The sequence below is a fragment of the Cynoglossus semilaevis genome, chromosome 14 (genome assembly GCF_000523025.1).
Source record: "Cynoglossus semilaevis isolate Cse_v1.0 chromosome 14, Cse_v1.0, whole genome shotgun sequence".
Classification (NCBI taxonomy): domain Eukaryota; kingdom Metazoa; phylum Chordata; class Actinopteri; order Pleuronectiformes; family Cynoglossidae; genus Cynoglossus; species Cynoglossus semilaevis.
This window is the reverse complement of record NC_024320.1, coordinates 9,327,636-9,343,838: the sequence shown is the minus strand read 5'-3', so window position 1 is coordinate 9,343,838 and position 16,203 is coordinate 9,327,636. Positions and strand designations below refer to the sequence as shown.

Here is a 16,203-nt window from a genome sequence, read left to right as displayed (position 1 = left end):
TTCTAACATGTTCTGCCTCAACTCTTCATTTTAGATGATTTTAGATGCAAGGACAACAACCGCTGTGTTGCTGCAAATCTCATATGTGACGGCAGTTCTCACTGTGAAGACGGATCAGACGAGGACGGCTGTCCGACTGCAGTGCCGTTGCCTCAGATGCTTAGAAAATTGCTCAAGTGTCGCATTGGTTCCAAGCTGTGCAATGATGGCACAGAGTGTGTTCTGTTCAGCCATGTGTGTGATGGAGAGAAGGACTGTCAAGATGGATCAGATGAGCTGGACTGTGGTGAGCAAACCCATTTGAAGTTTGATGGATTTGATGGATTCAGTGGTAGAAATAGTACCCTCTTTGAACTAAGCTACTTTGATATTTAAGATGCAGCTCCGACGACACCAGAGGTCGTTTCGTCTTCCACATCCACTGCTCCAACTCTACCTGCCTGCACAAGTCCAAACCTTCTCTGCCCCACCGAGAAAATGTGCATATCCCCAAACCAGCTTTGTGACGGTCGCAAAGACTGTCCCGACGGTTTTGATGAGAAAAACTGTGTGAAAAAATGTCAGAACAAAAGTACGATTCATAATCATTGTCTTGTTTATTTTTTTGTTTTTCCTCTTTAATGAACTCCACAGGAACACTTATCACATTGGTTATATCCCTATTTTCTACCAGGTGAATTTTTGTGCAAAGATCGTCGCAGTTGCGTCTCCAGGAGTCTGGTGTGTGACGGTCGATCTCACTGTCACGACAGCTCAGACGAGGTGGACTGTCCCACTGTAGCCGCTCCTGTTGCCCGTGCCCAGGTTCTGAGGTGTCGTCTGGGCTCCACACTCTGTAGAAGCGGGACTGAGTGTGTTCTCTTTAGTCATGTTTGTGATGGAGAGGTGGACTGTGGAGACGGATCAGATGAAGAAGGATGTGGTGAGTTTTTCAGCAATTTTTGTTTACAACCAGAAAATAATTATCATCACAAGTTCCTGTGATGGGAAGTTCCATTTCCTACAAACACACATTGATGAGAAATGTCTTCTACGTAGTTGTCTGTTTATCCATGGTATCATGTAATTTCAACATCTACAGTGAGACACAGCTTTTCTGGGTTTATAATGACAGAAACACAAAAAAACGTTGCTCCAAAACACAATTTAGAGCAGGGACTTTTGATCCTTAAACCCCCCTATATATATAAAATTATTGAACATTTTTAGGTTGTCAATCAAAAAATTATAAAAAAAATTGAGATACTTTAAAATAAGGGAATTACAAGGAAGTGTTGTGTTGATTACTTCTAGACACAACTGAGAGCATCCCCTTGAAGGAAGCCCCTCCCCCTGTCAAAGCCTTGACCCCAGCTCCCACCAAGCCTCCCTGCAGCAGTCCTTCATTCCTGTGTCCTCAGTCTTCTGTCTGCATCAGTCCAACCCAACTGTGTGATGGACAGAAAGACTGCCCTGATGGATCTGATGAGAACTGTGTGACCAGATGTCCTTATGATGGTTAGTCTGTTCTGAGATTTTGGGGTTTTTTTTGTTGACATAAAAATGTGGAGTCAAAACAAGGTTTTTTTGACATAAAAATGTGGAGTCAAAACAAGTGTTTTTCTTTTTTTCCTTCTCAGCCCAGTTTCTCTGTAAGGATCGACGAAACTGTATCTCACAGACACTGGTGTGTGACGGCCGTGTCCACTGTCAGGATGGATCAGATGAGGTGGACTGTCCCAGCGTTTCTGCTCCAGCACCTTCACCTAAAACACTGAGGTGTCGCATTGGCTCCAGGCCATGTAGTGACGGCACAGACTGTGTTCTGTACAATCACGTGTGTGACGGAGAGGCGGACTGTGTGGATGGATCTGATGAGCAGGGCTGTCCAGACACCTGTAGAAAAGGTAATAGCAGATAAGACTAATAGCACTGATTGTAGAGATGGATTGTTTGGCATTTTGTTACTTGGCTAATTAGCTTTGAACTAAGGCTTACTGGAGCTGTTTCTTGGCTTACTACAGCAGCAGCAGAGAGTACTTTAAAGCCATAAAGTACTCTCTGCACTATTAAACACTGCTATCTTGAACTTTGCTCCAATCCTAGGTGAGTTCCAGTGCAGCCATGGCAGGATGTGCATCCCTGCTGATCAGGTGTGTGATGGAAAACCCCACTGTCAGGATTATTCTGATGAGATCAACTGCTGGAAAAAGACCAAAAGCTGTGAGTACCGCTGTGCTGATGGGAAACGCTGCATCCAAAAGAAATTCCTGTGTGACGGAGAGAGAGACTGCCTGGATGGGACTGACGAGATGGACTGTGGTCAGTCTTTCCACCTTATGCTATTATCATTTACAACAAAGTATAGTTTCCTTAGGCCATAAAGATTTTCTAGTATTTTTTTTAAACATAGACGTTTGTCCCAGCATGTTTACAACTGTTACAACTCCTTACTAATATTAGATGTGGCTTAAAACTTGACAGACACTTAGATCATTAAAAATAAAAATAGAAGAAAAACAATGCTCCTGGAAAGAAGTCCCTTTGGAACATGTGACCCTAAATGCTTTAGCCATTCTTTAACTTGACTTGTTCCATGATACAATGTCCAATTGAACTTTATTGATCCCATATTTAGGAACTTCTTGTATTAACAGACAATATTTTTTCATATTTGGTATAGATACACTTCAAAAACAGTCCTATGACAAACACTATGTAAAAGCTAATGTTCCTAACGTAATATAATTATCTTGACTAGAGTACTGACACACCAGACAAGATATACCAAATTTAAAAACAAGGTATTTTCCCCAATAATAAATTATTTCTCATCTGTTTTTACAAGATTTTTTTAAGGAAAAAAGTAATGTTATGGAAAAACTATTTACTTTCCCTAACTTCATATTTTGCAGTTTTGTTTTTTTAAAAGTTAGTGACGCTTGTAATGAGGTCCAAATGCTATCAACAATGGTCTAAAACAAGAAGTGGTTGTTTGTCGTTACTTCATTGTGAAAAATCATTACATTGCCTTTGTAACAATATTTTGAGCTTTCATAGCAAAACCTGGTTCTTAATGTGTATTTTTTAAAATCCTAGACTATGCTGACACTAAAAGAAATAACCAAAGTTTTCTGGTTTGTCCTTTAACATCAAATTATCTTCAATTTCTCCAGAACCTGCTGTTGTTGAAACACCAGCACCTCCTGCCAGCACAACCAGACCAGCATGCATTGCTCCCTCTGTCCTCTGCCCGGGTTCGTCAATTTGCATCTCTGAGAGTCGACTGTGTGACACCCAGATAGACTGTCCTGATGGTTTTGATGAACAAGAGTGTGTGTTCCAGTGTCAAAACAAAGGTGGGGAACGATGACTTGATGATGATGATGGTCCATAATGTCTGCGGTCTGACTGTGAACTTCTGCCTTTATGTCAGATGACTTCTTATGCAGAGACAAGAGGAAGTGTGTGTCCAGTTTTATGGTGTGTGATGGTCGAGCCCACTGTCCCGACGGCTCTGATGAGATCAAGTGTCAGTCACTGGATCTTCTTACTCCAAGTAAGGAAAAAAGAAACGCGTTCATAACAATCACAATAAGCATTTGATAGAAAGATGCGTTTTAAATGTTTTGTGGCTAAAGTGTATGCAGGGCTCAAGGATATAATGCTAGGTTAAAAAAAGCATATAAAGCATATATATGGAAAAGGCCTCATTATTTTGATAATGTATTTTTCTTTTAAGTTGTCTAATTTGAGTTACCTTTATTTTGGTATTTATTGCTTATCTTGACTGAGGGTTGGGCTTTTGGATTTAAAATTTAGCCTAATTTTAGTTTTACTTTGGTAATCTGTGGTCCATGCTGGGCTAAGTACATGTTTTGGCTAATTGTTTTATTTTTTTCATAGTCAAGGTATTTGTATCTGTTTTCTATATGTAAATCTTAGCCTTCTCGTTTTTGTTTTTCCTAGTTATTGGACTACTCTATATGTAAATCTTAGCCTTCTCTTTTTTGTTTTTGTTTTTCCTAGTTATTGGACTACAGTTGGATATTTTCTGCTGCCCTATTGCAAGTTTTCTCTTTTAGGATTCTATAACTTGAGTTAGATTACCAGATTTCTGGGTTCATTTGCTTTATATTTGCAACACCTGCGATTTCTGGTGACTTCAGTGAGGCTAGTTGTTTTGTTTTGATCTGTCCATAATGCACAGCCAAGAATCAAGTCAGATTTCTATGTCTCGCAAACTCAACTTTTTTAAAAAAAAAATCATATTTTGTCTGCGAAGCCTTCGACCCTAGACCAAAACCCCTGAAGTGTCGCAAAGGTTTCAAGCTCTGTAAAGACGGACTGGACTGTGTCCTGTACAGCCATGTCTGTGATGGTGAGAAGGACTGTCAGGATGGATCTGATGAAGACGGGTGTGCTGCTCAGTGCAAAGCAGGTTTGTCTGGGTTGAATGTGCAACCATGACCAAAACTAAACAGTTTCTGTTCTCCATAGTTCAGATTTTTTTTTTCTGTCCCAGATGAGTTCCAGTGTTCTCATGGTAACCGATGCATCCCATCGGCCAAAGTGTGTGACGGCCAGTACGACTGTCAAGACCGCTCAGATGAACTGGACTGTTCTAAGCTGATGGATGGCTGCCATCACCGTTGCGACAACAACACTCGCTGCGTACCTGACACCTTCCTGTGTGATGGAGAGAAAGACTGCGCCGATGGATCCGATGAAAATAAGTGCGGTACGTACTGGAACATGGGATCATGTTCTGCACAACCGTGGCAACAGTTACATTGTTAATGGTTATTTATTAATTTTGTTCGGGCTAAACAAATGTTTCTTGGCTATTCACATTTATATCCTTTTTTTTAAACTTTCATTTGAATTATGGTACTAAGCTGTAGCTAACTTTCTTGAGAAGAACTCTCTACTTGCGTAGCTTTTTAGCTAACTTGTAGCACTTGCATCTAAGTTAGGTTAAGTTATCTGTGGTTTTTGCTACATTTATTTGCTATGTACATTTCAGGCTATTTCCAATTAACTGTGGCACTTTTTTGTGATCTAGCCTTTGTTGTCTTCTAACTTACTATTTAACTACATTCTAAGGGTAATGTTATATATTGGCTAATGTTTATGCCTGGGGAAAAACAGTTTTGGGAACTTCTGGCCTTTTGAAATTGTGATTAACATTAACAATTTCTGTTTCTTTTTAGCAATGGCTTTTTTGTAAGACTTTTGTAAGACCAAAATAGTTTTCAAGTATTACATTCAAGCACCTTGGTTTTCAGGTTTGGTGTCTTGTGCGATGAACCAGTTTCGCTGCTCTAGTGGCAGGTGCATATCTGAGGCGCTAAGATGTGATGGTTACCCAGACTGCAGCGATCACTCTGATGAGATGGACTGTGCCAGACCCCCCCGCTGCCCCGCACAGCTGAAATGTCCACACAGCCACGAGTGTCTGCAGAAAGAGTGGCTGTGTGATGGTGAAGAAGACTGCAAGGATGGATCAGACGAGAAGGTAAAGAAGGATGATCTCTGCTGACATTTGTTATAAGAAAGTTATTTATTAAAAAAAAAAAAAAAAGAAGAAGAAGTTATTTGAAGAAAATGTTTTGTTGGTACCAGGACTGTGTGACTCCACCAGTGAAGTGCAGAGAATACCAGTGGCAGTGTGGAGACAGCAGACAGTGCATCCCTCTGTCCTGGAGATGTGATGGACAAAATGACTGTCACAACGGTGCAGATGAAGACAAATGTGAGTGTTGGAGGTTTAAGCCAAAGCAAACCACCTCTTCACTCTATGAAAAGTAACAATGTTACTGTTGTGGCCTACAGGCAGCCAGAGGAAATGCCCATCTCATCTGTACCAGTGTGGTACTGGTGAGTGTGTGGACCCTGGCCTGGTGTGTAACAGCTTCACCAACTGTGCTGACAGATCTGATGAGGGCGCGGGATGTTCTCAGTACAATTGCTCCAGCCCATTAGCCCCACGGTGTGATGACCAGTGTGTTGACACTCCAAATGGACCGGTAAGATCTGATCACCCTCTTTTCTTTGACGGTATTATAACAGAAACACTTTTCTAAAAATATATTTTTTTAAAAAAAAAGTTGTTCTCTTGTTTGCAGAGATGTTACTGTGCTGCAGGGTACCAGCTCCATCCCACTGATTTGTCCTGTTTAGATGTGGACGAGTGCACTTCTCCACCAGCTGATGTTTGCAAACATATCTGCATCAACACCAGGGGTTCCTACAGCTGTAACTGTCACCCAGGCTTTTACCTGGAGCCTGACGACAAAAGCTGCAAAACCAAAGGTGCTGTGGACACCATGAAACAATCAGCTTTGTGTTACTGCATTATCTATGCAGTAGAAATGCCTTTGGTTTCTATTTGAATAACTGATTAGAATGAATACACTGTGAAATAGTATATGTCCAATGGCATACAAAAATATCTAAAATCCATCAGAATCCCAAATTTCATGAAACGCCCCTCATTGCAGAAACATTGTACAAATGTTAGCTATCCAATATAAATAGACAAATACTCACCACAGACAGACTGTGGAACATCAGTATGTGTAGTACACATGAAATCAAACAAATATTTTGGTGATAAAAAGGTGGGCAGCAATGAGCATGCACCTACTGTCTGCTTCAGTCAGCGTGTGTGCTACAGCGCCATCACAAGTGAGGCAACGAAATCATTATTGTGATTTCAGTTGGCTTAAAGAACTTGTCCTTCTCCAGATGAGCCTTTGCTCCTGGCGTCAGTGCAGTCGGAGCTGTTAGTCCTGGGGGTCCACAGCGGGAATCTGAGTCTCCTCTCTTCTGCCAGTCGTCCAGTTTTTTCCCTGGACTATCACTGGGCGAGGCACAGAGTTTACTGGCTGAGTCCTGATTATCAGAGCATCCGCTGGACTGACATGGAAAAACCAAACAACAAAGGGACGCTCATCAAAGGTACAGCAGATCAAGTTGGTGGTCGGTAGATGTTCCAAAATGTTGTTTAAATGTGATTTGTTCACAGGAGTGAAGTCTGATTGTATTGCTGTGGACTGGGTTGGGAAGAACCTGTACTGGGTGGATGGACTTGTGGGTCAGATACTAGCTCTAAAGCTCACTGACACCACAGCCAAGTTTCAGAACAGTAACTACACTGTGGTCCTGGGTGAAGATCTGGAGCAACCAAGATCACTGATTCTACTGCCGCACAGAGGGTAGGAAGGAAAATTAGTGGTGTTTCTTAAATCTGAATTTCCACTCTGTTCATATTTTACTTTTTGTGATCCTCTCCAGGCTAATGCTGTGGTCAGAGATCGGCAGCTCTCCTCAGATTGAACGCTCGGGCATGGATGGTTCAAAGAGGATGGTGGTGGTGAGCCGAGGCTTGAGCTGGCCTGTCAGTCTGGCCTACGACCTACTGGACAACAGGGTGTACTGGGCAGATGAAAAACTACGCTCCATCGGTTCAGCGTCTCTGGATGGGGACAATGTCAAAGTAAAGACATACTGTAGATTAATGAACCAGTAAATCATTCCATCAGTCAATAACAAAAAAAAACAAAGCTAATTTCTCCACAGATTTGTTTTCTAACCTTGATCCACAGCAGACTTTTTACATTGGGAAAATCCTGTGGCACACAACCAAGCAAAAAATGTCTCAAAGTATACGTAACAAATTTATATGATGATCTTCTAGTTGTAGTTTACCTGCAATTCACTGTGTGAAACCTGAGCCTGTCTAGGTGAACACAGCACTGATATACTCACAGGAATTGAAGAAATACACATGATGTTCAACAACTCAGTCTTTCTTTTTTCTTGTGTTGAGTATTTGATTGTCTTGCCTGTTACTGCATACATTTTTTATTTTTTTTTTTTAGCAGTATTATTCTGGCATTGGTATAACAATAGATAACCTATAATCCTCAGATCCTCCAGTTAGCAGAAACTCCAAGCCCGTTCTCTGTGGCAGTCTTCAATGACAGAATCTTCTGGTCCGACACAAAGAGAAGAACCGTCCGCTCAGCTGACAAGAACACCGGCAAAGATCAGAAGGTTCTGCTGAAGAGACCGGGCCAACCTTTTGGATTAAAAGTAAGCATTGACTTTGGCACCAACTCAAACGTCTCTGAGTGAAAAACTAATACTGACTCCCCCTGGTGTTCACATCCACGTTCACGTTCCCTTTCACTCTCTCCAGGTACTGCATGTGCTCTCCCAGCCGGCAGCTCCTAGCCCCTGTGATCAGCTACGCTGCTCCCACATCTGCCTCCTGGCTCCTGTGTCTGGAGGGAGGTCAGGAGTCTCAGTGGTGGGGGGTCTTTCCGCAGTGTGTCGGTGTCCAAAAGGGCTGCTGCTGTCCAAAGACAGGGTCACCTGCACTCTGCCCACAGAGTCCACGTTTATTCTGCTCCTGTCCAGCACAGCAGTCCATCAGGTGAAGTATCTCTGTGTAAAGTCATGGTTACATGATTAGAGCTGACAATGTCTTGGGGGGCAACTTTGTACATTTCCACTAAAGTTTTATTGGCTAATTATTTTATTGTTTTGGCCAAAATAAGCTCATTTGATTTGGTTAATAGGCATCATTGTTGTATGCTAATTTCCCTAATTTCTTGTATTGGCTTAAATCTATGATATGGGTAATCCCTTGTTGCCTTTTGATAAATGTGTTATATGAATGATTTTGTCCTAACAAGCTTTAGCAATTTGATCATAGCCATTTGCAGTTTGGTTGAATTGTTAAAGTTAACGTAGTGGTTTCTGGGTTAGCATTTAATTTGACAATTTTTAACATGTTCCTGAAATTTTGAAAATTAAGGATAAATATTTGCCATGTTGAAATTGTATTAGTTTGGGTTTTGTTTTTGCTCTTTCTACTTTTGTCCTACACTTAGAAGCTTGTTAATTTTTTATCTGTTTTATCACTTTAGCAAAGTGTATCTTATACATGTTCTTAAGATGTTTTATGTTCTGTTTGTGTTACAGAAGCCTAGTTGGACATTTGAAGTTTTTTAAATGAACGTGATATTTCAGTAGTGCTTGAAGTGTCTCCTCTGACAATTTCAATATTAATATTAAATATTCAAATTGTGTTTTGATCCAGGTTTTTGCTAACTCTCACCTTGATGTCATTCTTTTCTTGCTGCTGCAGATTTACTTACACTCCATGCAGAAAGAGGGCGTTGCTCTGAAGAAAATGCCCCTCAACCGAGAGCTGTACCTACCTGGAGTGACTGAGGCATCGGTGCTGGACTTGTCCCTACATGAGCTCTCTGTGTATGTGGCTGATGCTAAACAAGGAACAGTGGATCTGCTGAAACTGGGCAATCCCCGGTCCAGAGACGGACTGACCCCTGCTGGACAAATCCTGAAACTAAAGGTAGAATTTAATAAATCATTTATTAAATTCTAATAATCTTTTGTTAGAAATCCTGTTTAGATTCCAATTGTTTGTCCTTATTTTGTTTTGGAGGGTGATTTAGTCACAGCTATGGCAGTGGACTGGGTGACCTCTAACCTGTACTGGAGCAGCACCAACAGACCTGATCTCCATGTTACCTCCCAAGATGGTAGCTACACCATATCTCTGTTGCAGGGATCACTGCAGGTAGGGCAGATTCTGCTCTTTTTTTTTAACATCCTCAGCTTAAACCTTCAACCAATAACTTGTGTACATCTATAACTATTTAAAAACGTTCTCATGTTAGGGTACCACGTCCATTGCACTGCATCCTCCCTCGGGTCTATTGTGTTACGGTGCGGTGGTCATGACAAGAGGAAAGAGTCAGACAGAGGTGAACTGTGCCTGGATGGATGGCAGGAATAAGGCCGTGCTGTGGAGGAAGTCCGGCTTCCCAACCTCACTGGTCTTCTCTAATAAAGGAGCCACAATCTACTGGGCTGATACTGGTATGGATTTGAAAAATGTAAATGATTACACAGATTAATACAGATGAAGACAAATGTAGTTTGAAAAAGTAATTTATTTAAGTGACAAAAATCTTCATTCAGGTCTAAACTCGTAAGCAGTGACATTTCTATCGTAGATGGACTTTGCTTAGGGCGCCACCTGCTGCAGACCGAGCCTGTTACTCCTCTTGGGGACAAAATTGCAAAGTAAAGAAGGGTGGTGCCAAAATATTATCTCGCCTCGGGTATCAAAATGACAAGAAACGCTCTCTGACATAGGGTCACGACCTGTTCCTTTGCCTCGTCGAAAGACTAACAGCCAGTTTCTTTAAACACCTTAGAACATTATAATTTTGTATGTTAAAAAAAATAATGACTTGTTTGTATTTTCTTTTTTTCAGGTGAGGGTGTTATTAATTCCATCGGAGTAGACGGATCAGGATATAACCAGTACCGAACTGGACCGGGTCTGATCATATCCTTCACACACACTGAGAACTTCCTCCTCTGGGTCACCCTGGAAAACGGTAGTAAAGCTATTTTTGAGTCTCAGACTCTGAGTCCTTTCCCTCCTCCACCTTTTCCTGCCTATTCAGTCCTGCCTGTAGGAATAATTAGCACTCATTCACATCATTCATCTCTTTTTCCTCTTTAGGCAGCAGATGGCAGTAAAGACTAATGTGAATGAATGAATAATTCAGTCAAGTCTTTTCTCTGTTGGACATCTTTAATCCACTTTTAATCACTGGTAGTTTTTCTCTTCACCACTAAAACTGTCATTTCTGTAAAATGGTGATACATCACATTAAGTGTTTTCACTATCACTGTTTCATTCCCCACGGTAGAAAAGTGGAAGAAATGTCTACACTTTTCTATTTTATTACAATTTGTTTTCATTGTCAGGTGTAACAAAGCTGTGGGTCAGTGATGGACTTCAGCTGAAACAGCTGTGGTTCGAGACCAGGGCCACGGTGATAGAGGTGAAGGCCTACAGTAACACCACACAGACTGGTATGTATTGATAATATCAGAGTATGAATGAAGTATGAGTATGATGTGAAAGGAGTGAAAAAGAAAGGATTTAAAAATATATATATTAGGCCAGCAGTATGTAGGAGAAATGGCCAAACAAAGTATAAAAAAGCTACAGGTAGACTATTTAAAAAAACACTTCAGGGAAAACCACAAACTAGATGAATCTAATTATAGTAATATAATATTCCATGTATAAGATATAAAAATAAACAAGAGTGTAATTGACCAACAGGTGAAGTAATAGATCAAAATACCAAAAATTAAAAATAATTTTTAATTGTAACATAGAAATGAGACAGAAATGCTGTCAGATGATGAAACAAAGAAAAACAAGATTCTACATAAATGTCTGATCCAGGAACTGATGTGGAAACAATAGACACAGAAACCACAGGTAGTTATTAGCAGCCAGAACATAGAACCTTCTGTCTACAGAACAGGAGAACGGGTTCGTTCCACACTGACTCTGTGTTTACACCAGTAAACAAATGGAGTTAAAACAAGGCAACAGCAGATCTTAGTTAACCCTCAAGTTGGCAGCTGTGATCTAACTGTGTGTCACACACTCACACACACACACACACACAGAGCCGTGCATCTGAGATTTGTGTGGTTGCGGAAGTGACTTGTCAACAGCTCTGTAATGTTCACCAACAGGCTCTGCAGCAGAGACACCAACGTTTAGCAGAGAGAGAACTGGTTTGTTAGTCACAGTCTGCGTCAGATACAGAACACTCTTACCTCTTCTCTCCCTCCCTGCCTTTTTGTTCTCTTTTCTGGTAACCAAGCAGACTCGGTGTAACTCAACACCTCACTGAGACTCAGTTTGGAGTGAATGGTTAGATCAGACACCAGTTCCATTTCAAATCATATCCCAACAACTGCATTAAAGACCCAACAAAGTAGGGTGTAAGTCATTGGGGAGGGGTGGGCTGTGCCAACAGGAAAAAACTTCATATAGTACACATCTGCAAGTAAATATATTTTTAGATTTTCCAAACTGTTTTACTGCAGAATCCTTCAGTCACTTGTTTTTGAGAAGAAATAAGAATTGTTAATGTGGCTGCAGAGTTGGACTAGTTACAAGGAAATAGAGGGGTTGTCATGTGACCCACCTTCATACTGGGATACCACGTGGGTCTTTGATGACGTGTAATCTGTTGCTATATCGAGGTTTGGATTATATTTTTATTTCTAATTGTACAAATATTATCAGAAGTGCACTCTGTGCTGCCGGATGTTGTCATCCTAAAAACATTTTTGTGCAATCATTCATGTTGGTGTTCAAAGTGACAGCAGCTTAAATCTTACTCCATTGACTGACTGTGTTACACTGTGGGTGCGGTTCAGGCTCACACTGGAAATGTTCTCACAGTTACGCAGCAGATAATGAGACACTGCCCTAAAGGCCCTGATTTGTGTGTACAGCTTTTAATAAAACCGCTAATTAACACAGGAAAAGATCACATGACCTGGCAGTTCACCACCACACCACCTGTTGCTTTGGCATAAACAGTTTCCATAAGTTTGTGTGAAGCCACATGTAACTTTCATGTTACATCATGGCAAGGATTTAAAAACTGCAGTGTTTAGGGTTCATACTTAAGACGCCTTGGAATTGAATGAATCTATGTATAAATTCGAGGTTCACAAAGCACATAACTTAATTGTTTGAAAATACATCAATTAAATGATTTTGTTCACAGAAAAAAAAATAGCTAACTGGTTAAACAACGGATCATAGATCAGCAGAGTTAGCTTGGTATAAACCTCTTTAAATTTGACTTAAAATTAGCATGTAATTTTAAACACAAATGTCTAAAACTTGAACTAAAACAATCAAATATAATAAAACAATATAACGACTAATGGTGAAATGTCCAATGAAAGACAAATGCTAAGACAGAATAATGCTAATGTTAGCTGGGAGCTCATTTTCAAGTGGCCAATGTTTGTGGCGTGCCTGTGTGGTCGGAGCTCAGATCTAAGTGTTTGTTTCTCTGTCATCCAGGAACCAACATGTGCTCCAACAACAACGGTCAATGTGACCATCTGTGTCTGCCCTTTCCTGGAGGACGGACGTGTGGATGTGGGCAATCCTTCTACAGCTTTGATGTCACTTCCTGTGTGGTGCTGCCTGACTGTCCTGATGGAGAAAAGTCCTGCTCAGATGGAAGCCAGTGTTTGAGCAGCAGGAAGTTCTGTGACGGTCGGGTGGACTGTTCAGACCAGTCCGATGAACTGGGCTGTAAGTTTACTCTATACACTGTCTGGACATTTGGATCCTAATGAGATTCTTTTTATAAAAACTTAAAGAAAAAGAACATCCTATAAAGGTTAACTGTAAAAGAATGTTTAACTGATGTTCTGGGAATTATGATTATTTAAATAAACTTGAGTGAAAAGGGTTTCTGGGTTAGCTTAATGGCTAACCCAGTGACAGGGTTAGTGACAGGGTTAGTGACAATGGCTAAGTGACAGATTCTGTTTTTGGTTACATATCACGTATTTAGCATAAGTCATGTAAAGTGGCTTAAACCTATTATTTTTTTATTTCATGCTTGCTTTTTGTCCTTTATTTGCATGTTATGTGCTAGCAGTTTGGGCTAATGTTGAACTTTTTTCAGTTTTTGTTAGCCTTAGTAGCAAAAACGTCTGCTAAGTCTTTCAACTGCTACATTTCTCTACTTTTAGTAATGCTTATAGGTTATATGCAATCTTAGCTATTTTTGACTAAGTTTTGCCCATTTTTCCTATGGCCCTAATCATAGCTGTTACGGAATAATACTTAGATTAACTATTTTTACTTTAACTTTAATTGTGTTATGAGTTGTTGATGGAATATTTGTTGCCAAGTCAAACAAAGTGTTTGTGTTTTGCCAGATATTTTTAAATGAATGAAGTACATGGAAGTCACCAGTTTTTCTTTAAATGAAGTAAATTCTTAATAACTTCAGTGCAGCCCTGTACCAAATTGACCCATGGACTGGTACCAGTCTATGGGTCAATTTGGTACAGGGCTGCACTGAAGTAACCAGGGGTTTAGGCCGTCCTGGAATTTAGTGAAAAACATAAATATGAATTTGAAGGTCTTGTTTCTTTGTCCCCTACAGGTCCAAATACAAATCCTTTCCAGACCAAACCCAACGCTGCCTCCTCAACCCCTCGCTCCAACAACAAAAACAACTCTGTCCTTCCAGTCAAAGAAACAACTTCCTGTGACGTCCAACACTGTAATGGCCATGGAAACTGTGTGGTAGAAAATAAAATCCCTCGCTGCCAATGTTTGCCTGGTTACAAAGGAGAATTCTGCCACGACAAAGAGCACCACCATGGACATTTCCCTGTCGTCCTCGGCGTCTTTGTCGTCATTGTCCTGTTGATTGGTGCTACTTTTATCTTTGTGAAAAGGTATAAGAAATTCTTTAGCATCCCTTGTCCTCAAACAGTAGTAAAGTCTTGAACCTGCTTTCCTTGATGTCAACAGCAGAGCCTGGGAGTCGTTCAGGAGCAGATCCATGGAGAAGGAAACCCTGATGGCCAACATGGGTCTGCCGTGCGAGGACTACGACTCCGACTCTGAGGTTGAAGCTGTTCAGACCATGTCATTTGTGACTTATTTGACAGATGCAAACTTTAACAAAACTTATTTCCCTCTTACTTACTTCCAGGAGCAGGAGTCTTCAGTGGACCTGAAGAACCCTCCTCTGGCCTTGAAGCCTCTGCAGCGTCAATAGATGAAATGTGGAAATACTAATTCTGTTGTTCTGTGATGAATGGTGTTGAAATAAATGTTATTTATTATGAACAAACTAACAGCTGTTGTTTTAAATTATCTGGTAAGTGACTTGAATAATATAAAAGTTGAATTTTAACCTGATCACAGTTGATGACATTTCCCAGGTGTAGATTGAACTATTTCAACTGTTCCATCTGAGTAGCACAAAGATGAGTTTAACTGAACTCCATTTATTTTTTTTCAGTTTTTATTTTCTTTTTTCTTTTCTTAGTTTGGAGTCACCAAATGACTTGGTTTTGCTGAAGCACATACTGTACACTAGTTGTCTCTGGTTGACCAACATTTAACTATAAAGTCCTTTTTTTATGTCTTAGCTAACCTTGTCTCTGGCTAAGTTTGATCTAAATGAGTTTGACAAAAATGTTGTGATCTGCCTGTTGACCTATTTTGACCTTTAGCCTTAGCACTAGCTTATTTTTTTGTCTGGGCTACTTTGTCATCATAGCTATATTGGAACCACAGTTACTCTGAGAGGTTTGCTTTGCATACTATAAGCTATCTCAGTGTTATTGTAAAACTTTTGCCAACCTTTACTCTTAGCTATAAGTTTTTTGTTAAAAAAAAACTGCTGTTTTTGACTTTTTGCTGGTAACTGCCTACTACATTAGATTTGAGCTATTTCGATGTCATTGTGTCAGCCATTATTATTTCATTGGCTAATCTAATGGCTGTTTGTCCAACTGTCAGCCTTTCAACACTTATTATACTTAATTACACACTAGTTCAGAATTAATATGGTCTTCTGCCAACAATTAAACCTTTTTTCCTTCATAATATAAACTTTATACGTAATTAGCCAATGCAAAACAGGTGATTGTGTGATGTTAATCCATTTTCTGTCAAACTTGCTAGTTGCTAGCATCAGTTGACTTCAACGGGTAAAAACAACTTCCTGTTCTGTAGTGTGTTTGTAGGTCAGCCTATTGTAGCCTTGAGCTGTTGTGTTTATTGAATTTGATACTTTTTGCTAAATCACATTCCAGACAGATGTGACATCTAATCCCTACATACAGTATGTTCCCCTCCTGGTTTTACTGTGATCACACTCTTGGTGTTGCTCCACCAAGAGCTTATAGGGCTTTTCTCTCTGTGTGTGTGTGTGTGTGTTTTGACAGTGTCAATAAAACATCCACAAGCAGGGAACATGGTTGGAATATTTGTCCAGCCGTTGATCAATGTGAGATTGTATATTTTTCGAGATAAGATGTTTAACTATGACCTTGTGATTTGGTTTCTTCTTCACTGTTCAACTTTGTTCTTTACTTACTTCTGCGTGTTTGCTGATGAACCTGATCTGCACACAGATAGTGCAGCCTTGTTAGCACATGACTTCTAGCTGCTACATGTGTAAAGGTATCTTTTTTAAAAAAAAAAAAAATCACATGAGACATGGAGTAATGATATGGAAATTACATTGGTTTTCATGAGAGGATCAGATTCTCTTACTCAGAAAATTGGACTCATTTGATCTG

At 40.2% G+C, this 16,203-nt stretch overlaps 1 protein-coding gene across 3 annotated transcripts in view; it reads left to right on the top strand.

Moving 5' to 3' along the window:
* Nucleotides 1-14,744, top strand: part of LOC103389481 (low-density lipoprotein receptor-related protein 2-like) — a 23,494-nt gene extending 8,750 nt beyond the window's left edge. The window contains exons 16-43 of one of the 3 annotated variants that reach the window (XM_025062683.1): nt 35-286; nt 383-571; nt 674-922; nt 1,294-1,497; nt 1,620-1,886; nt 2,086-2,301; nt 3,156-3,338; nt 3,416-3,538; nt 4,265-4,420; nt 4,505-4,720; nt 5,268-5,497; nt 5,605-5,734; nt 5,815-6,008; nt 6,108-6,294; nt 6,730-6,942; nt 7,010-7,199; nt 7,279-7,480; nt 7,915-8,079; nt 8,186-8,422; nt 9,140-9,367; nt 9,458-9,595; nt 9,696-9,897; nt 10,299-10,424; nt 10,801-10,908; nt 12,944-13,180; nt 14,046-14,343; nt 14,420-14,516; nt 14,604-14,744. In XM_025062683.1, the coding sequence (XP_024918451.1) occupies nt 35-286; nt 383-571; nt 674-922; nt 1,294-1,497; nt 1,620-1,886; nt 2,086-2,301; nt 3,156-3,338; nt 3,416-3,538; nt 4,265-4,420; nt 4,505-4,720; nt 5,268-5,497; nt 5,605-5,734; nt 5,815-6,008; nt 6,108-6,294; nt 6,730-6,942; nt 7,010-7,199; nt 7,279-7,480; nt 7,915-8,079; nt 8,186-8,422; nt 9,140-9,367; nt 9,458-9,595; nt 9,696-9,897; nt 10,299-10,424; nt 10,801-10,908; nt 12,944-13,180; nt 14,046-14,343; nt 14,420-14,516; nt 14,604-14,669 (5,303 nt within the window). In that variant the 3' untranslated portion in view covers nt 14,670-14,744. Of the gene's footprint in view, nt 1-34; nt 287-376; nt 572-673; nt 923-1,293; nt 1,498-1,619; nt 1,887-2,085; nt 2,302-3,155; nt 3,339-3,415; nt 3,539-4,264; nt 4,421-4,504; nt 4,721-5,267; nt 5,498-5,604; nt 5,735-5,814; nt 6,009-6,107; nt 6,295-6,729; nt 6,943-7,009; nt 7,200-7,278; nt 7,481-7,914; nt 8,080-8,185; nt 8,423-9,139; nt 9,368-9,457; nt 9,596-9,695; nt 9,898-10,298; nt 10,425-10,800; nt 10,909-12,943; nt 13,181-14,045; nt 14,344-14,419; nt 14,517-14,603 lie in introns of all 3 variants that reach the window. The other 2 variants (XM_008324898.3, XM_025062682.1) reach the window with 2 other exon arrangements.
* The last annotated feature ends 1,459 nt before the right edge of the window (nt 14,745-16,203 follow it).